Source organism: Chelonia mydas, chromosome 3 (assembly GCF_015237465.2).
Source record: "Chelonia mydas isolate rCheMyd1 chromosome 3, rCheMyd1.pri.v2, whole genome shotgun sequence".
In the NCBI taxonomy this organism is placed as follows: Eukaryota; Metazoa; Chordata; order Testudines; family Cheloniidae; genus Chelonia; species Chelonia mydas.
Genome location: NC_057851.1, coordinates 45,199,208 through 45,221,122, shown reverse-complemented (window position 1 = coordinate 45,221,122; position 21,915 = coordinate 45,199,208). Strand labels below are relative to the sequence as shown.

The 21,915-nt window shown below is 38.6% G+C and overlaps 1 protein-coding gene across 1 annotated transcript in view; it reads left to right on the top strand.

Annotated features, from left to right (window-relative positions):
* BMP5 (bone morphogenetic protein 5) overlaps positions 1–21,915 on the top strand; it is a 72,570-nt gene that overhangs the window by 9,544 nt on the left and 41,111 nt on the right. Inside the window, exon 2 of the mRNA XM_007055070.4 lies at positions 18,260–18,452. Within this exon, the coding sequence (XP_007055132.2) occupies positions 18,260–18,452 (193 nt within the window). The remainder of the gene's footprint in view (positions 1–18,259; positions 18,453–21,915) is intronic.

The window sequence follows — 21,915 nt, the reverse complement described above, 5'->3', positions numbered from 1 at the left end:
CTTGCTTATTCATTTTCTCCACACCCATCCTGATTTTATAGACCTCTGTCATATCCCCCTTTAGTCATCACTTTTCCAAGCTGAACAGTCCCAGTCTTTTAAATCTCTCCTCACGAGGAAGCTGTTCCATACCCCTAATCGTTTTTTGTTGCCCTTCTCTGTACCGTTTACCATTTTTTTTTTTTTGAGAACCAGAACTGCATGCAGTATTCAAGGTGTGGGCATAGTATGTAATGGTTTTATGATATTTACTGTCTTAAAAATGATAACGCCTCTTAACCATTTTTTTTATTTGTGAAGGAAATGGTCTTTAATCTGAGAAGTTTTAAAAGGATGGATGTGTGTATATATATCTATATCTATATATATCTCCATCCTTCCATTTTCTCTTTCTTTCTCTCTTTCTCCTTCTTTCTTGGACTGTATTGCTGTAACATGTAGAAGCCCTAGTCATAGACCAGGAGCCCATTCTGCTAGGTGCTATACAAACACAGAACAAAAATGTATGTATTCAGTTGTAAAATACTTTCTTAAAATTATTTTATATACAAATACAGATATATAGATATATAATGTGTGTCAAAAACACATCTGTTCATCTTCCTGATGTGGCCAGAATTGCTAATTAGTAATCTACTAACAGTATAATTTGCCTGGGGAGAAGGTTGAGCTGATTCTTATGTTTTGGTGATATTAATTTCTGTTCTAATAATTTGATAAGGGAAGTCAAGGGACACAACGAGAAATCTTTGGCCTGCAGGTTAAGGACAATAAGAAAGAGGTTTTAAAATGCATTAGGAACAAAAAGAATACTGACAAGGGTATTGGTCCATTACTAGATGGAAATGGTAGAATTATCAGTAATAATGTAGAAGAGGCAGAGGTAATTCAATACATATTTCTGTTCTATATTTGGGGGAAAAAACAAACGATGCAGTCTCATCATATGGTGATAACACTCATTCCACTAGTTTCTCTGGAGGATGTTGAACAGAAGCTTACTAAAGATAGACATTTTTAAATCAGCAGTTCCGGATAACTTGCATACAAGAGTTTTAAAAGAACTAGCTGAGGAGCTAGCTGGATCATTAATATTGATTTTCAATAGGTCTTGGAGGACTATGGAAGTTCTAGAAGACTGGAACAAGGCTAATGTGTCAATTTAAAAGAAAAAGGATAAATGGTATAATCTGTTAATTATAGTCCTGTCAGACTGACATTGATCCTGGGCAAGAAAATGGAGCAGCTGATACAGGATTTGATTAATAATGAAATAAAGGAGGGTAACGTAATGAATGCAGATCAACATGAGTTTATAGAAAATAGTTTGACTGTAACTTGATATCTTTTTTTGATGAGATTACAGGTTTGGTTGATAAAGGTAATAGTGTTCATGTAATATACTTTGCCTTCTGTACGGCATTTGATTTGGTGCCACATGGCACTTATATAAACCAAATTTATATAAAATTAACTAGGAATACATTAAATGGATTAAAAACTGGCTTACTCATTGGTCTGAAAAGGTAACTGTAAACAGGAAATTGTCATTGAGGGGGTCTGTTTCCATTGGGGTCCTGCAGGGATGGTTCTTGGCCCTACCCTATTTGTCATCTTTAGCAATGACCAGGAAGAAAACGTAAAATCATCACTGACACACAAATTGGGGGAGTGGTAAATAGTGAAGAGGACAGATCACTGATTCAGAACAATCTGAATCACTTGGTAAACTGCGTGGAAGCAAACAGTATGCATTTTAATATGGCTAAATGTACGTGTATACATCTAGGAACAAAGAATATAGGCCATTCTTACAGGATGAGGGACTTTGTCCTGCAAAACAGTGACTCTGAAAAAGATTTGGCGGTTATGGTGGATAATCAGCTGAACATGACCTCCCAGAGTGACTTTCTGGCCAAAAGAGCTAATGCAATCCTAGGATGCATAAACAAGGGAATCTCAAATAGGAAGAGAGAGGTTATTTTACCTGTGTGTATGGCACTGGTGTGAACACTGCTGGAATACTGTGTACAGTTCTGGTGCCCACAATTCAAGAAGTATTTTGATGAATTAGAGAAGGTTCAGAGAAAAGTCATGAGAATGATTAAAGTGAAAACATGCCTTAAAGTGATAGACTGATCTCCTTGTGTCTATTTAGCTTAAAAACAGAAGGTTACAGGGTGTCTTGATTACAGTGTATAAGAACCTCAATGTGGAAAAATATTTAATGGGCTCCTGCGTTGAGTAGTGAAAGGTATAACACAAACCAATGGCTGCATGTTGAAGCTAAACAAATTCAGACTGGAAGTAAGGTGTAATTTTTTTTTAACAGTGGGAGTAATTTATTGTTGGAATAATTTACCAACTGTTGTGGTGGATTCTCCATGACTGACAATTTTTTTAAACCAAGATTGGATGTTTTTCTAAAAATGCTGGGGAAGTTCTATGGTCTGTGCTATAGGAGGTCAGATCCAATGATCACAGGGGTCCCTTCTTGCCTTAGCATCTATGAATAAAACCAAACCACAGGAAGGGAGGTAGTGGTGACTCTACACAGGGCTTTGCTTTAGATCAGGTGGCGAATGGCACGTGGTCACGCATGATGTAAGGTGCCAAAGGATTATTTGAACCCACTCTGCAAAAGAGGTATGAAATGGGAAAAATGGTAGAGATCCTGAGGATGGATGATGGAACAGCAGGCCCAGCATGCAGCACACCAACAGCAAATGGTTTTGCTGTGATTTATGATGGAAAATAGGAGGCTCAGGCAATTGCCCTGTAGTAAGACTGTTTTGGAACAGATGCTCCAGAGGTTCTTTAACCCAGGGCATCTCCTAGGTTGCCAGCGAGTATTCGTCCTTCTCTGTCCTAGATGAAATAGATTGCCATTCTGAGGTCTAATCAGTCACCCTCAAGTTAGTGGTACTTGGTGTGTGGAACGTGGAAATCTATATGGAGGCTGAACAGCTGGAGAGTCTACCACAGCCACGGTTGCAGCCCAGACCTAAAGAACAGTCAATGGGCTGTCCAAGGAACAACCAGGAAGAAAACCAAAGAGATTCACTTTCCAGACAAAGATGCCCTGCCTCAGTTTCTCCATCTGTAAAATAAGGATGCTTGTATGGAGCTTACATGCCTTGTGAGCTCTAATTCCCTTGGACAACCCTTTCCTTCTCTCCATAAGCACAGAGGGCCAAAGATGTTTCAGAATTGGTCTAGGATTGTGGTTTCACCCAATGGTGGAGGCAGAATTTGGGGGACCAACAAAAGTTTAAGCTCCCTGTTCGTCCAGTGGAGGTAGACATGGTGGATCTGCAACTACATAAATCCTGTGGCCTCTGTCCTCCACATACCCTATTTTTAATGTGGCTGTGCACTTTGTATAGGATTTAGCTCTTGAGAGCTTTGTAGCCCCTTGCGCTTGTACTGTGCATTCTTCCTGGGGATTTCAAAGTGTCCTTGTTCTAGAAGGAGATGTCAGTGGATTGCTGTGACTCATAATCTTCAGGATGTATTTATAAAGACAGACAGTCATGTAGACGAAACAAAGAATTATTAAGACTAAAGCAGTAAAAGCTGCCTAACTCACTCAGGTATTGTGAGACTAGCCTAGTTTATGACTGTAAGGTATAAAATTGTGCAAACTTACTATGAAATGTCTCTACATAATAAAGATAAAACACAGAAAGGACATAAGTCTCTCTAGTTTAATACACTGGGGTTGTTATTTTTCCTTTTTTAAAAAGTCCTTAAATTATACTATTTTTCCCCTCATCAATACTGTGCAGCCTTAGCAGCACTGACCTTTCCAGGCTGCCTGTTTGGACCACGGTTTATCAGATGACCATTTGACCCCTTTGTTAATTGTGCTTAATTGCATCCTGTTGCAACATTTTGAAATAAGGATGAGAGTTCATGGATCTGCTCCCAGGAGTTGAGGACTAATAACAGCATTTGAGCCTGGTGCTGTGAGATGCTGAGTAACCTCCCATTTAGTTCAGTGGGAGTTGAGGGTTGCTTAGTAGCTTGCAAGATAAGTCCTTTAAACTCTTATATTTCACAAGTAGGTTCCCAGTTACTTGTAAGAAGAGCAGTGCTGATAAGGACCTGGAGCTTTCCCAAAGGCCTCAATGCTGCATTGAGGAGCATAGGTCCCTTGTATCAGCTCCATTAACTTGAGTTTGAAGAAGATAACCTGGGATCTGTGCCTCTGTTCCCATGAGAGAGCTTACTCTGTCTTTCCAGAATTTCTCCCTTTTACTTCTCTAATGCTGCCATTTCTCCTGAGCTGACTGTGAGTCTCATGAAGTTTGGTGGTCTTCTTGGAGTCCAAGACTTACGTGAGAATCTCAGCTTTCATATTTTTTTTCTTAATGAAGTTTCTAATCCTATGGTTGCAAAAAAAAAAAAAAAAAAAGTGGCCTTTAAATATTCAAAAAGCAGAAGGCAAGTAAAAAGAACCCAAACTTCATTTTTTTAAAATGCATGATTTTTAAACCAGTCCCATGATTTGTGTGTGTGAGGGTGTCTGTCTAATGAATTTTGAACACTAGGGTTGAAGATACTGCTTCAGTCCCCCAGAGGGCGGAGATTTCCATGTGCCCTTTCACTGTGCAGCAAAGATGGGAGAGGCTCCCAACAAATAGCATTGCTATTGTTTTGTTGTTCAGATCTCACAAGGAAGTTCTCAGAGTGCTTCATGTCTGAAAACAGATGAAGAAAAGAAGCAATAAAATTTAAAAACAAAATCCTCAGCTGGTGTAAAATAATTCACCTCTATTAACTTCATTTGAGCAATGCTGATTAACACCAACTGAGGATCTGGGCCCAAGATTTTAAGAAGCACAATATGGAAGAGCATGTTATCAAATGATGATTAAAAACAGAGATAATTAATCTCTTAAGTGTTTTGTGAAGAATTAACTATGGTTGTGGAGGATTGTAGAAGAAGCCCAGTTACACAATGTTTGCCATGTAGTAGTTGGAATTTAGAAATTGTTTGACTCTGGATTGTAAGAACCTAGGTGGATCTGGCACCTACTCATGAACCTGGCTCTGAAAAGAAAAGTGTTCTTGAAATAAATACTAAGTTTTAGAGGTAGCACAGGCAAAACCTGCAGGTTAGATTTCTATGTTCGCATTTACTTATGGAAGATGCTATCCTTCTTTCAAGGTGCTTAGTTATGATCCTGTTTGGTTTAAAAACCAACTCCAACAAGCTGAATATTGCAGTAGTCTAATCAAAAGGAGATAAAGACATGAACGAGCTTCATGGTCTCAGACAAAAATAAATATAATTGAAATAATAGAATATGATGTGATGACTTAAAGGAAACACTGCCTGTATTCTGGTGAACTTTGTGAGGGATGTTTATTGTAAGACAAGATAGTAATGTTTATCAGCATGATTCACTTTTAGGTGGCACATCAGAATATAGCCATTTCCTCTTTTTAATGCCTGCAGTGTGCACTTCAGATATTTCCTATCATAGCTCATTATGTGTGCTTGTGTTCCCTTATAACCACCTTGAAGCCTTCCAGCAATACATTTTCAGTTCCCCTTTTGCATTCTGGAATCGTGTTTAGTGAGGCTCCATAGCATACACTATCATGTGGATAGAGACATAAAAAATCCAGAGTGTAGCCCATGTTACAGAGTGAACAGACGACAGGGATTTTGTGGGTTTTTTTTGTGTGTGTCACAATTATGGCACTGACTTAAATATATGAGAATAATATTACCCTTCCCCCTCCAACTTAAATTCTGAAACTGAAGACCGGATTTTTCAAATGGATATATACCAAAGGGCATGCCCACTTTTTCCAGCTTAATACAGATGTGCAAATACCATAAAGTGTACATACGGTGGGGAGTTGTGCACATATGCTAGACCAGACTAGTGTGCAAGCATCTGATGATTTGAATACTAGACTCTATAATACAATTTCCTAAAAGGGGATTTCGAGCCCTATATGTTTGTCCTGTGTTTACATCACCACTTGCTGCAGTATGTGAAAGAAGCCTGCTTTGTTAACATGGCATGAACATCCCTTTGGACTAGTGGGATATATTATGGCCAGCTCCAACCAAATTGTTCCAGCTTGCCTTCAATGTATTGTCAAGAACATGAAAGCAAGGTAGCCCCAAAAGGTAGGGTACAATCATGGGCTGGGCAACAGATAGGGCTATTTTTCTATTAAATGTAATTTGGAACCATCATCAGAGATTACGCCAGTAGTTATTTTTAGTCCTAGGAGAAACAAGAGCATAGTATAAACCGCAGTCAAGAAAAAGGTAGATCCTGCACTGTGTTGTGAATGTCAAATTTTCCTCATTGTCCTGGCTCTACAAACATATAATTTGAAATAAAAATACAGAGTAGCATGTTAGTGCTCAATTTATCAAACACAAGTATCTGTCTCTTAAGTTTAAGCTCCCCTAACAGCCAAGCAGCTGGAGTTGTAGCACATAAAATACATCTTGAGATTGTGTTAATTATTCCAGAGATGAATTATATTGATGTATGACTCTGCAATCAACGTGGGTGTTCTGATTGTCTCGCACTCCTAGTAATCCAAACAATAGACAGCTACATGCTAGGTTCAGGGTAGGTATCCATTGTGGTTCTACCCATGGCTAAACTGAGTTCTTCACAGGCAGACAAACTGGCATCAGCCATATGCTGCTACTACCACAGAGGCAGGGAAGAAAGTTGGGCATGCTTTCAATATGCTCCTTGACTTGCAGCACCTGGAGCACTTTGGTAATGGGGAGCAAGATAGATCCAGAGTCATGCAACCTTCCCCAAATCCAATGCCTCTCTTTTTTAACCTGGTGATAAATGTAAGGTACTGTACATTGGGAAAGAATTGTTCAAAGTGTTCATGCAGATTGGTGAGTTCTGAATTCACTTTGATCGTTCAGGAAAGAGTTCTGGGTTTCATTGTGGACAGTTCAACAAAGGTGCCCAATGTGAAAAATGTTAGGGTGCAAAAGAAATGTTTTTATTGTTCCCATCCTATCATTTGGCCAGGAATAAATCATGATCCAAACACACAGTGAAGCAAATACTGTAGTTCTGGTTACGATTACAAGCATGTCCGGTGTAAGGATCAGTAAGGGTAAATGTCCTTTTGCACGTTGCAGATTTTTGGTATGCTTTAACTAAACTACTTCCTTGTAGTTTTGCAATAATCAATAAAGTGACATTGTTACATAAGTTGCAGAACTAGAACACGGAAGGCATAAAATATATAGGGTGGTTTAAATCCACTGGTGTAAATCAGTGTAGCTTCACTGATTTCAGTGGAGGTACACATATTTATAATAGGTCAGGATATGGCCCAAAATATGTTAAATTATGTTGTTTATGCAAACTTCAGCGTATTTACAATGTCTCACTAAGAAAATATTGAATGTGTCCAAGTAATTCTAAAGCGATCATCTATAATACGCTTTTTTCTGTTTTCTCTAAATGTATGTTCTGGGCATTTTAAATTTTATTTATTTATTCATTCATTTATGATCGTTGTTACAGCTGGCTTGATTTTGTTTCGTGTTTAGTCAAAGTTGAAATGCAGCATTCTAAAATGAAATAGCAGGAGGTTCATTGTTCAGCACAGTTAATAGTAATCGCAGCATAGAGTTGCCTATTCAGCCAATGAGTATTTGAAGGGTTAAACTTTAATTACTGGTTTTCTTATCCAGAAATTGTTTCCCTGCTTTATTTCTTATTTCATGTAAAATGTGATTCACTGATCATTCTAGATCGAATTGGTAGTGTGGGTAATGTTAAAACATCAGTAACCCACTAAAAGGAGGTAAACTTTAAAGAGCAATACTACATGGATTCATACCTTATTAGGGCAAGCTGATCATGAAGTAAGAAGGTAGAGCTCACATGGAAGCCTCTGCTGAACAGGACAGTGTTAAACATTGCATGAAGTTTGTCAGAAAATGCATAAGTGGTCAAATAACTTGCCGTGATTCGGTGGATGGGGGGGATATAGTGAGAGAAGTAACTAACAGGAGGCGAGACAATCAATGCGCTTTAGCTTCTATACTCCTGACAGTTGCCTTATGGTCCTACATTCCCCTTCAGCCTTCTCACAAGTTACACTCCATCTTCAGATTCTTTGACTGTTAAATCAGTTATAACGTCCACCCATTTTCTGACCAACTTTCCCCCGATGTATAAATTGAGTTACTGTTCAAACTCTGTGGAACCAAAAAGCAAGCGACTTGAATGAGATTGCACTAGGTGTAGGTTACGGCAGAATTTGGTGCTGAAAGTTTCAAGAATGAGGAAAAAGAAGTGTGTGTGTGTGTGTGTGTATTCCTTCGATTCCTGCATGTACTGTAGACGTAGCTCAGGAATCTGGATTTGAAATATAACCTGACACGTTCAATAGCAATAAAAGTTTCAGAGCTCTCATTGTGTACAGCTAGTTCTCAAGCAGTTTTTTTCCCCCTGTGGTTCACTAATCTGCAGGCTGTGTTGGCCTGACATCCTGACCTTTAGGTTTGGAAAGAAACCTGGCTATAATTGTTACCTTTCATTGCAACCATTTGGTATGGGAGAAAACTAGAGCTAAATATTAGGAAAAATAATAGATTATTGACACACCATATCAATATGTATTTGATTTTTCTAAACCATAGCCATCAGAATAGTTGACTTAACTGAAAAAGCAGAGAAAATTAATATCCTTGCTCATGGTGTTCAGATGAATGATCTTAGATGCCTTCCTTAATAAAGGGCTGTATAGTAAAAACTAGTCTCCTAACAGGACATGAAATAAATGTGGAAAATTTGACTTCCTGCTTGAAATGGGAGCTCTAATGTATTCTGATCTAGACCTACATGATACTTTATTCATTTCTGAAAGACTTATTTTCCTTAGTGAAATGGTAATGCCAGTCCAATATCTAATGGGCACACTATTTTGAGTGAGGTTATCGGTGTCTAGCATGCTTATGTAATAAATGTTGTCATATCATTTAAAGTGATGGATTGAAATAAAGGGTCCTTATTTGTTTCTCACAAGAAAAACTGTTTGGTCCAGATTCTTCCCTCAGTTGTGTCATTTTGTGACACCTCAGCAGCAGTCCTGAAACTGTCTCAGCTGCCTACGGGAGGATTAATTCCCCCAGCAAAGCTAGAACTGCCGTTGGTGGCGCAGAACCACAGTGACAGATCCCGTGCTAGCCCAACCTCCACCAAGCGAAAGCCTCAAACTGCTCTAATTTAAGCTGGGGACTGGACTGGTACACAGCTGGCCTAGGATTAGTGAAGTGCAGAGATTGTTATGCTGTGTGTTTCAGCCAAACATCAGGGCTACAGGATTCAGTGGAAGTTTTGTCTCCAAAGGTTCAAGCCTTGAATACAATGGAAACAAGAAATAATGGAAATTACTTTCAGTTCGTTCTGATTTTTGTTGTGGTGATGATGATTATAATACTTAGCTTTTCACAGTGCTTTTCACTTCCCAAACCCTGTTCCAGTAGGAACTAGACTCCGTATTTTTTGCTGTTCCTTATCCATACTGTTGCACTGGCAAGGTTCAAACTAGCTTAGGGAAGATGAAGCGTTTTTCCACTTACAATATCAATAACTGAAAACCTTCCAGAATTTAATAAATTTTGGGTCAGCTGTAGTGTAATACTTGTTTTGACTTGTAAAGGAAGTGCATGTGACTTGGAAGGCATAAATGGAATGAATACCATATGTTTACAAATTAGCTTTTCACCAAAACAGTTAATGTAGTGAGACTGGTTATTTCTTCAAAATGTATATTTACTTCAGGGATACTTTAGCCTCTATAAAGTGAATGGAAGATGCTGCTGGTAGAACATACTGGTAGCTTACTTGTGATAAGATCCAGTTGTGCCTTTTTGCACTGATGCACGTTGGAGTCTGTGCAGGAGGGGGGCACTGGTAGATACTGTGATGTTGTCCCTTGGAGCTCTTGGAAGTATTACAGAGAGAGGGAACTCTGGGGAAGACAAGTCTGGGAGAATATTCTGATGACTTTAACTGCTCAGGCTTTGCGTCTTAAAGGAATTAAAAGGAGGAGTAAATAGATTTTATTACAAACCCTTCTACACTTCACTTTCTTTCACACACACAATTTTCTTTTTCTCCTGGTTGCAGAATTGGTGTCTGCCATTTATTAAAGTTGATTATGTCACATGGATGTTTTGAGAGGAATGTCACAAAGACCCAGCTAACCAATAGCTAGGACTTTTGCAAATTCATATTTGGCTAACCCATAAAAACCCTTTTGTTCTCAAAAGTAAAAAACCCTGTGGTGTTACAGCAGTTCTTGGCAAAGATTTAAGAGCAAAGTGCTTGGGAGAGATCCTTTAATACTAAGAATTCATGGCTTTTACAAGATACTGAATACTGCAGTAAATTATTTACAAAAATTCTATGAATGATAAGTAATTAAAACTAATCTATCCTTGTAAGAAGTGAACAAAGTGCAGTTTTGTTGCAGTACCCTTGATTGATTTAACCATAGTTGTTCCCTTCCTCTCTAAGGTTCTGATCCAGTCTACTGCAGTGAATGAAAGCCTTTCCATAAATTCCACCGCTACTTTGGGTCAGGTTCTAATTCATCTATTTCAATAATTCTGAGTAATTACTAAAGAGGTATTATCAAATGACTGGATTCAATTAACATTAGTCAGCTAATTTTTTTTAATTGAAACTGGCATGATCTGCACAGCATTTTGTCAAACAGTTCATAGAACGTATCTTTTAGTTCAGTTGAGGACAACTGGGCAAATTCTGCTCAACTGAGCTGGTAAACAAATAACCTCCTGGGCTTCAGTGTAATGACTCTGGACTTACGTAAATTAGTGTCACTTGCAGCAGAATTTGACCCGTCAGATTTCATGTTTTGTAATTTAATAAAAAAGACCATTATATGTAAAATCTATTTACATTACACTTTCAAAACCACATCTGGAGACCTACAATTAACTTAAATAAAACCAGGGCAGTAATAACAAATGCCGCATCATTTAAATATATAGTTCTTCAATAAAAGTACTCTTCAAAGACCAAAAGTGCTGCAATGAAAATTTAACTTACTGCAGACTTACACTCCTTGCTCAAGTAAAATTCTCATTGATTTTGGTTGTGGTTTTATCTGAGTAGGGAGTGCAGAATTTGGCTCCTAGTGTTCTGTCACAGTAAGCCTTATAGTATTTAAACTGTAACTGTTATGCTGTTGTTTGTTTTCTGGTAAAAGATGTTTTTATCACTTTAGTTCAAGTATTTTTCGCTGCAGTTCAATTTGAAGGTTCTGTTCAACCAAAAATAATCCCTGGATCTTCTAGAAGACCGTGGGCCTTATCCAAAGGCCGTTGAGGTCAGTGAAAATACTTTGGATTGGGTCCTTCATTTTTAGGGCTTCCAGAGTACAGCAGAGAAACCTATATATATTTTTAATTAAGCCTATTTCTAGCTTGTAAAATTTGGACTCCTTGCTGTCCACACTGTGCAAGCCTGTACAAAGATACACCGCTTTAAAATACAGTTTGTAGGTGTTAGCTTGGTCTCCTCATGCGCTTGAAGTGTAGAACATGAATGGGGGGGTCTGAATATGGCTCTTAATTTTTCTTCAATGCATTAAATTAAAATATTTGCATATGGGAAAACAATGGTTTTATCTTTCACCCTGCTCTAGATTAGATCACTTCTGCTATCTGCATACCTTCACTAAGTTTCTCAGTTTGTTGTGATTTTGTTTGTTATATAAATTGTAGCCATAGGAAGTAAGAATAGATTTCTAGTCATTTGAATTTTTGGAGAGAAGAGCAAGAATGCTGTAAATAGCTGTTTGATGTCTGTCTTTTCACAGTAGCACAATAGCTAATTCCTGGGGCCTCTGACCTTTTAGTGTCCTGTAACAAAGTATTTGCATTAATCTGTTGCTTATCTGTCACCTACCACATTTGATATTTCCAGCCTCTGCTTTCAATTATCAGTCATTAGAGGTAGGACTGGGTAACTTCAGGAGAAAACTCCTGGAATCTTTGGCCTGTTTTGTCAGATAACCACAAGTATTTACTGTAGATAAACTATCATTTCATTGTATTCAAGATGTAAACGAGTGTAGTTTGTAGTATATCAGCTTACCGTAACCTCTCTCACCTTGAGGTAGTTAAAACTGACTAGTTTATTTTAGTGCTTGTGCAAAGAATTCAAACAGTGAAATTTAGTGAGATTAGGATAAGTGACCTGTTATAGTCACATGATCTATAAGCCCCACCAGTTTTGCCAGTGCAAGTATATTTAACAGTGAAACAGTGACAATAAGCTAAGTAGTAAAATATCACAGCTTTAATATGTGTAAGTATAATGTGTAGAAAAAAACTTTGTGATCATGCAGGACTTCAATTTCAGTGACATGTGTTTGGAGGTCTCATGGTACAAAACCCTCCTCGGAATTTCTAACCAATATCAATGAGAATTTCTTAACTCAAAAAGTGTTGCAGCCAACATGGAGGAATTCTCTGTTCCACCTTGTCTTTGAAAAAGGAAGTAATCAAAGAACAAAAAATTAATGATCGTTTCGGTAGAAGTGATCATGACTTGATCACATGTAAAACACGCAACCAGAGTAAAGTCCAGACTAGTAACATATACACGTGGTGCTTTAATTGGGCCAATTTCACAAAGCTAAAAACAATTTTGAGGCAGATCAACTGGGAGGAAGAATTTAATCAGAACATTGTGAATTATAATTGGGAATCATTTTAAGACCACCTTATTAAATGCCAAAAACCACAATCCCCCATTCGGGAAAGGCTGTACTGCTTAAGAAACAGATCTGGTCTACAGGGGAACTGAAGGCAGCTATTAAAAATAATGTAATATATAAAATAAATGGAAGAAAGGGGAAGTTGATAGTCATGAATATAAATCAGAAGTTATCAATTTTCTACAATTCCTAACGGAAGCAAAGGGACATAAGAAATCTATGCTCGGCACAGTTAAGGACTATAAAATGCAGGTTTTTTTAAAAAGAGGATTGGGAACAAAAAGAATCCTGAAAATGGGTATTGATACATTATTAGATGGAAATGGTAGAATTATCAATAGTAATGCAGAAAAGGCAGAAGTGTTCAGTAAATATTGATGTTCCATATTTGCGGAAAAAACAGATGATATTGTCTGATCAGATGGTGATAACAGTCTTTCCATTCCTCTAGTATCTTTGAAGGATGTTAAACAGAAGCTACGAAAGTTAGACATTGTTAAATCAGCTGGTCCAGACAACTTGCACACAAGAATTTTTAAAGAGATAACTGAGGAACTAACTGGACTGTTAATGTGGATTTTCAATAAGTCTTGGAGCACTGTGGAAATTCCAGAAGAGTAGAACAAACCTTATAACCTGGGTAGTTATAGGCCTGTCAGTGCGACATAGAATCCGGGCAAGATAATGAAGTAGCTGGTATGGAACTTGATTAATAAAAAAGCAAGGAGGGTAATGTAATGAATGCAAATCAACATGGGTTTCTGGAAAATAGATTCTGTCATACTAACTTGATATAAAAGTAACATGGCACATATTAAACGGATTAAAATCTGGCTAATGGATAAATCTCAAAATGTAAAAATGTAATATGTAAATTGGAAATTGTCATTGAGCAGATTTGTTTCCAGTGAGGTCCTGTAGGGATTGTTTATTGACTCCATTCTATTCAACATTTTCATCAGTGACCTAGAAGAAAACATAATATCATCACTGTTAGTTTGCGGATCGGGTGGGGGTGGTAAATAATGAAGAGGTCAGGTCACTGATTCAGAGCAATCTGGATCACTTGTTATGGGCGCAAGAAAATTATATTTGTTTTAATATGACTAAATATAAATGTATACTCTAGGAACAAAGAATGTAGACAATGCAAATTCTCTGCATCTATTTCAATGGAGCTGCCTCAGTTTACTCCAGCAGAAAAATTAACCCAATATTTTTTCTTGAGATCAATGGTGATCCGTTTTATAAAGCAACTCTTAGATGTGGCTTTTTTTTTTTTTTTTTTTTGTAATTTAGTTTAGTATGAATGCATTGTGACACTGAATGTTTCATTGGCCATATTGATGGCTGGCAAGAAAATGCTCTTTGCCATTTACTCTGTCATATCTTGTTAATATTCCCCTGAGCTGGTGGTGAACCAGTGCCCCAATGTAATGTTAAACATGTATGTTGGAGGTTCTGTTTTGAAGATGAGATTTGAAACCTAGGTCCTGGGCAATTGTAACAACTTAAGATCTCCCTTTTATAATACCGTTTGCTCTGATGTTCTAGTCAGATTCCAGTTTGAGTAATTATATTCCATTTATTTAAGTTCTCCTTGCAATTTCAAATGGTTAAGATATATTTCCTCACTTCCTGTTGTTAGCTGTTGCATAGTATTGCTGTACTGTATTCCATTAAACAGCTGTTGTGATCCATCCCTGTGATGGCTGCCTTTCAGCTAGTGAATTGGTGCGTGTATGTATATGATAGAGAATTGGAGTAGTAAATATTTAAGGTTGCTTAAGTGTTTCCTTTATAAGAACCTGTTTTTCAGAGTGTCATAACTTTCAGCCTCCTAAAATCTTTTTGTCATGGGACCAGATCCTGGATGACACCATGGCTCCCTTTGTGCTACTTCAGCATGCAAAAGGACCTGAAAGCTTCCCCGAATGGACAGAAAAGGATTTCCTTGGCAGAAGGGAATTCCTTACCAGTATAGAGTTAATGTAGGGGTGTGGGGTTTGTCTTTATACAGATTCTATTGTATTATCTTCTCTACTAAGAAGTTTTATTTCAATGGATTATATGGACTCTCTTAGAAAGAATGTTACTCCCCCACTTCTATGACCTAATCTGCCCTTCTTTATAGTTCATAGATAGCCAGTATTATATCACATTGTTTGGGTTTTTTTTTAAATTCCATTATATGTCAGTAATGCCTATTTCAAAATCTTATTTGATTGCTAGGCATTCTAGTTCACCTATGTTTGCTTTTAATTTTCTCATGTTGGTATACTGAAATCTACAGTGTGAAATCCCAACCCCACTGAAGTTAATGGAAGTTTATCCGTTGACTTCAATAGAGCCAGGATTTCACCTATGGCTTTTATTTTTATTCTATTCTTTATTTGGACAATCAGTTATTTTTCTGGCATTTACCTCTGTTTTTTCAATTTGTCTGAATGTAATTTCAGTCCTGTTCAATTGAAGATCAGGACTAAAAGAATGCACTAGAACAACAGAGGGGTGTGTGTGTGTGTTCTCCATATTGCAACAGTGCCTTTTCTTTGAAATAATGTAAATAGATAAGTAAAATGTGTGTTGGCCCTATTTAATATATTTAATTTTGTTTAACTCAATAGCAAATGATAGGTATTCTTTCAGCAGTTGTGTGTGCTTCTAGGAGAATACTATCAATGCTGTAATACGGTGTGTTGTAAATACTGATCCTATTTGTGTCTGAGTAATACCATGGGGGATACTTACTGTTTCCATACAAATGTTATTAATTTGAATTTACTGCAAAGTAGATAGACATGAAAACCAGACCAGTAATTCTGGGATTTGAAATTCCCATTTGAGGCCTAATTCTGCAACCCTTACTCACAGTGAGTAGCACTTACCCACAGGAGAACTCCCACTGAACTCCTTCAATAAGTACTAATCAAAGGGTTGCAGAATTGGGCCCCGGATTAATTCTACTTTTAAAATATTTTAAAAATGAAAACTCTTGGCACATTCTGCTCCCAAGTAGTCTTTAAATGTTCAATTATGACATTCATAATTTATAGCAAGATCTTCACTGTATTTTAAAAAAAAAAAAAAAAAAAAAAAAAGCATCCCTGAACAATTCATTGTGATTGCATGTGCTAACTCATGTTGTACTCTGTATCAGTAATGAAAGACTTTAGTGTGTATTTTTTTAGACTTTTTGTTGAGGCACAGTTACAATAAAATGTTAACATACTACATCATACATTACTTACTACTTATTTAGGATCAGGTTAATATTCCAAGAGCCTGGCTAAAGATTCTAGCTTGTGGGTTGGGGTGTCCGCCTCCTCTGAGTGTGCTAAAAAAGTTGACAAAATTTCTAAATTCTGATGCTCTTTTTAACACTTCTCTTGTGTATGTACTTGGTGTGAATGCTTTTATATATTTTTCTATACTGTAATTCCATTGAAAGAGTCCATTTTTCCATGAATGTGCAATACGAAGTCTAGCTGCGAACAATAAAACAGAAATTGATTTGTCGTCCTGTTTAAAATATAGATCCTTTATTGGAGCATTAAGTAAGCCGATCAGGGGATCTTATTTCTTTAAAAACTGGTCTGATATCAATATATATCTTGCTGTTTAGGAGCTAGTGATGGAGGTATTAAATAGACTGTATCCTGTTTCTCTTCAGTGGCAGCCCATTTATCTTTGGCTGCAGAGCGGGTAGTTTACATGCTTCTGCCTCTTTTCTGTCTTGACTTTGTCTTGCATGGAACAAAATCTCAGATCCTTAAAGTCAAAATGTGCATTTGGGCTAACTAACTCCTTGAGTTTGTTTAGAGAGGAGTTTTATGGTCCTTTGTCCGTCAAGAGAAATTTCATCTTCACTGAAGTAAAGATAATACTTTCTTATAGATAATATAGTCTGTGCAGTATGTTAGACTAACAAAGCAAAACTTGTCAACAGATCTGCACATTTAAAGAATTCTATATTAATGAAATCCATTTCCAGTTATGCTTTAAAAGACTAAATAATAGGTGCATACTTAGGGACTGGCATTGAGAGTTGACAGAGGTGCTTTAAATACAGTTCTGAAAGTAATTTCAACTTTTTTGGAAGGACAACTTTTACGTCTGTGTCCTTAACTACGCACTTCAAAACCTAGCCCTATTTTCCTTTCCTTTCCCTTTTTAACATAGAGTGCTTCAGGGCCAAAATTGTTACTCTCCTGGATCAGTGGAATGAAAATAGTAGATCTGAAAGTAGGAGAAGGGGTTGTGTGGGAAAAGAGTGTAGTGGGGCTTAGTGAGACTCAGTTTGTCGGCTCATCCCAGCCGAACTCAAGCTCTGAACCCTTTGGACTTCTCCCATCACTAGTAGACACGCGCTAACTCTTGATGAGACAGATGAATGGATCTGAATTCTTGACTCTGGACTTGCCAAATCTAGTAAGGAACAGAACTCTAATGCAGTTGGGGATCTACCACTGATTACCCCATAGGCATAAAAATGATGGGTGATCTTGTTTTTCATACATGTAAAATCACATTGAGTAATTTTGTGGGCTTCTTTGATGCATCAAAACAAATATTCTGCAAAGACGTCCTCTCATACTACTGGGTTAGAACCTCAGCTAGTGTAAATTAGCATAGTTCTGGTGATATTAATGGAGTTGTGCTGATTTACCTCAGCTGAAGATCTGGCCCTCTGTTCTTAAAATACTGTGGGATCCTGATTAACTAGTTATGAGGATAGATTTTAGCTCCTGGTGGACCTTTGCTACAATAAAAGAAGCATTGGAAACTGTACATAAACAAAAACATGGCAGAGAATTAATATATATGCGTGGAGAGGACTTTTACTAGGAGTGTTGCTTCAATGTGCAGTTTGGGTGCCGGAACCACTTAGCTCTGACTTGTGGTTCTCTTACTCATACCACTGAAAGAGGACACTTTTATGCCATAAGATGACAGCATGTGTTAATTTATATGATGTAGTTTCTTCTTAAATATGTAGCAATTACGGTGCACTTAACACTGTTCCAGAATTTATTGCCTCAGACAGAAGTAGTCAGCTTTCCCTGTTTTCTTTCCTGATTATGACCTACAGTCATGTACGCCAAGATCATTTGTGTGTCTCAAATAATTTTTGCTGTACATGTAACTAAACCCAAGTATCAAATCCTTCTGCAACTTTCATTTTATCCATATTTTTAGTTGCTTTACACCATGACTACTTTCAGTTTTCTTGATATTCTTTCCACTCTGACTTCTGGAATTTGTATAAAACCACAGAGGGTTTTTCCTCTTGAACTGAAGACCATTTGGCTTGTGGAGTTTCCTTTAACTGGAAATATGTCTGGATTTGTGGCTGTATTATTTGCACAGTTTTATATCCTCCAGTTTGTTGGGATTTTTTTTTAAACATAGCGAATGCACAGTTAATGATTGGATTGGTATATTCATTTCACTCCTTTAATTTAATTTAATTTTTTTTTCATAGTTGAAAGAGACAAGGACTTTTCTCATCAAAGAAGGCACTACAAAGAGTTTCGATTTGACTTGACTCAAATCCCACATGGAGAAGCAGTGACAGCAGCTGAATTCCGGATTTACAAGGACCGAAGCTACAGTCGGTTTGAGAATGAAACAATTAAGATTAGCATATATCAGATCATCAAGGAATACCCGAACAGGTACTATTTATTTAAAAAGAAAAAGAAAAAAAGTCCTCATATTAGCATTCTCTCAAATGGAGAAGTGATAACTGGATATCTTTCACAAATTCATCTGCATCTAAACATCTGCAAGATATTGTCACCATCAGTTAATTTAAGAGGCTGTTAATTCCTGGGAAACAACAGAAATTCAGCTACAAAAAAATCTTGTACAAAATGTCTCCATTGTTGGCAGAGTTTTTCCAGCCTGACTACCTAATCTGTGCACACATACATGCTCTCCATGTTTCTGTGTGCAGATGGGTTAAGTTAACTCTTCTGGATGAGCAAATGTCAGAATTGCATGCCCAATTTAAGTGGCCAATGTTAAAAAAGTTAACCTTCATTGAAATATGGATTCCACAAGCCAAGTTTAATTTAACTACTGTATACTGTACAGTTCAGCTTTATTTATTTTTGTCAAAGCAAGAGCTGTATTGATTTTTTAAAAAATGTTATTTATTGTTTAAATACTGCCAAGGGCTGCTATGTGTGTCTGTGAGTGAGTTAGGCAGTGTAGTTATGGCCGTGTCAGTCCCAGGATATTAGAGAGACAAGGTGGGTGTGGTAATATCTTTTACTGGGCCAGCTTCTGTTGGTGAGAGAGAGAGATACACATTTTGCTCCATGGGATTACCATATGTTAAAGTTTAATGCAAATAAAGCATTACAAGTGGACAAAGCAATAATCTTTGAGTGCAAGTTTACAGAAAGCTCTATAGGACAGATTGTCAAGTGTGTCCAGCACCTAAGTAAATAATTAGATTTTCAAAGGAGCTCAGCACCCGGCATTGCTCATTTAAACCTAGCAGCAAGCCCAATCCTGGGTTCTCCCTTTCCTACTGCTAACCCTGAAAATAGTCCTTCAAAATGATGTAGAGAATCTCCTGCTTAAATATGTGGGTCCAAATAGTCAAAAGATCTCAGAACCTGGCTTCCATGGAAATTCTTCCTTTTGAGAATCTGGCCACTTCTTTAGGTGCCTACATGGGAACAGCTGGATACTAAGACGTTTTGAAAATCTGGTCCTACATTATTTTAGCAGGAGACTTCATACATCACCCGAAAGGGATATTTTCAGGGTTAGTAGCAGGGAAAGGGAAATGAAAACCCAAAATTGGGTTTCATTTTACAAAACAAAGGAATATTGTTAAAATGAGAATCTTACTCAGAATATTACTCACCACAGAAAATGGTCACCTGTAACCAGCATGTTGCCTCTATAGATCTGCAGAGCAGGAGCTGATTTCCTGGGCATGCATGTTGCAAAACAATTCAAAAGAACTGTGACAACAGGTTCTAAAAAGGTACTGTGAGGAAGAGGAGAACGTGAGGGGACATCGATATCTTTAAATAGATATAAATTAAGATGTGAATGAAACAGGGTCTTCAAATTCAAATTTGAATTCAAATTCAAACAGGGTCTTCAAATTCTATAAATTCAAAAGACTGATAAAGAAGTCCAAGTCCAAAGGGCAGCTCCACTGCCATTTGCTTGTGCTGAGGTCTGAAACCTGCACAGCCTGTTGGATTCCCAGCTGCCAAATAGCAGTGGTTGCCAAGAATGTGTTTATCATTTGTGCTTGGCAAGAAAGTTCTTTGTTTTGGTTTTCAGACCTGGTTACAGTTATTCATCGGTCTGTCACCTCCAGGTTGTACTCTACAAGGGGGCTACATGAGAACCATTCAGAAGCTGCAGTTGGCGGCTGCATTCTGCAACTGCTTAGTAAGCAATAGTTACTTGGGGCTATGCATTAGCTCCTGAGTGAAACCAAACATTGGTTTGGACATTAAAAACCCTAAATGGTTTAGGTCCTGGTCACCTCAGAGGCCTCCTTCCTCCCAGTATGATACCACAGTAACTGCTGTCACCAGACTTCTTCAGTAAGATAGTCTCTTGGTTTAAGCAGGGAAAGTGCTGGGGCATCTGGGGTTCTTGAAAAGTGGTCCTAGATTCTGGAAGACACCTCTTTCCACCATTTGGACCACCAGAACCCAGTTTTGTTGACTTTCAGGTCACCAGCAAAGACTGTGTACTCGTAGACTTTTTCTGTCTCTGTGGCTGTTTGCCCACACATGTATGTGAACGACACTTCGGGTTTGCATATGACAGCCTGTGATGAGATGTATAGGCCCCACACGGATGAGGAAGGGGCCAGAGAAGCCCTTGTGGAAGGGGTAGTCTCACCCCTCTGGCTCTGTCAATCATCCATGGTAGGGAGGAAGCTGCAGCCAGCAGGGAGGGGAGGAGGAGGATTGCCCTAAGCAGCAGACTGCAGGAGTGACTTCTGAAGTTGTGGAGGGAACTCCTAGGCAGGAAGCCTTCACCCCAGCCCTGAGGAGAGTACAACGAACTCCCAGGGTAAGGGAGACAGGCTGAGCTGATCTCAGAGACCCGGCCAGAGCGATTTCACCAAACTCATTGCATGGGTCTGGATCATTGGCAGTAGGGTGACCAGACAGCAAATGTGAAAAATCAGGACAGGGGATTCGGGGGGGGGGGGGCGGGTAATAGGATCCTATATAAGAGAGAGAGACCCAAAAATCGGGACTGTCCCTATAAAATCGGGACATCTGGTCACCCTAATTGGCAGCATTATCGATGTGCCACTCCCCTTTGCAGGGAACACAAGAAGGGAGTACAGTAACTTCTCACTTAAAGTCATCCCACTTAACATTGTTTCGTTGTTACATTGCTGATCAATTAGGGAACATGCTATTTAAAGTTGTGCAATGCTCCCTTATAATGTCGTTTGGCAGCTGCCTGCTTTGTCCACTGCTCGCAGAAAGAGCAGCCTCTTGCAGCTAACTGGTGGGGGCTTAGAACCAGGGTGGACCAGCAGCCCCCCTATCAGCTCCCCGCTCCCCTAAGTTTCCTCTGCAGCAGCTGCTCAACAGGCTATCAATTGCCGGCAGTTCAGTTGTCCCTCCCCCCACTGCCATGTGCTGCTCCTGCCCTCTGCCTTGGAGCTGCTCTCCAGAGCCGCCTTCTTGCTGTGTGAGGGGGAGGGGGAAAAGTGGGGGGCTAATGTCAGGGTGTCCCCCTCCCCCCTGCTCCTGCACCCTGCTTACCCCATCTTCCATAGAGCAGGGGGGACAAAAGACAGGGCTCAGGACGGAGGGAGCTTCCTGGCAGCAGCTGCCCTCTCAGCTTGCTGATTAACTTAACAAGGTAGTCTACTTAGGAGTGGGGTCAGCTTACTTAACGGGGAAATGCGCATCTTTCTCTCACACACGGTGTGTCTCTCTGTCTCTGTCTGCCAGGCTGTTTCCCCTCCCTCCATTCGTGCTGCCTTGAGGAGTGTGAGGCTACATTAACAATAATGTGTTAACCCTGGAGGGGGTCAGCCAATTGCTAGTTCATCATTTAGCAGTAAGGCATTCCCTGGGAAATATCCCACCCTCTGAGTCCACCACCTCAACCAAGCTTCACAATCATTGT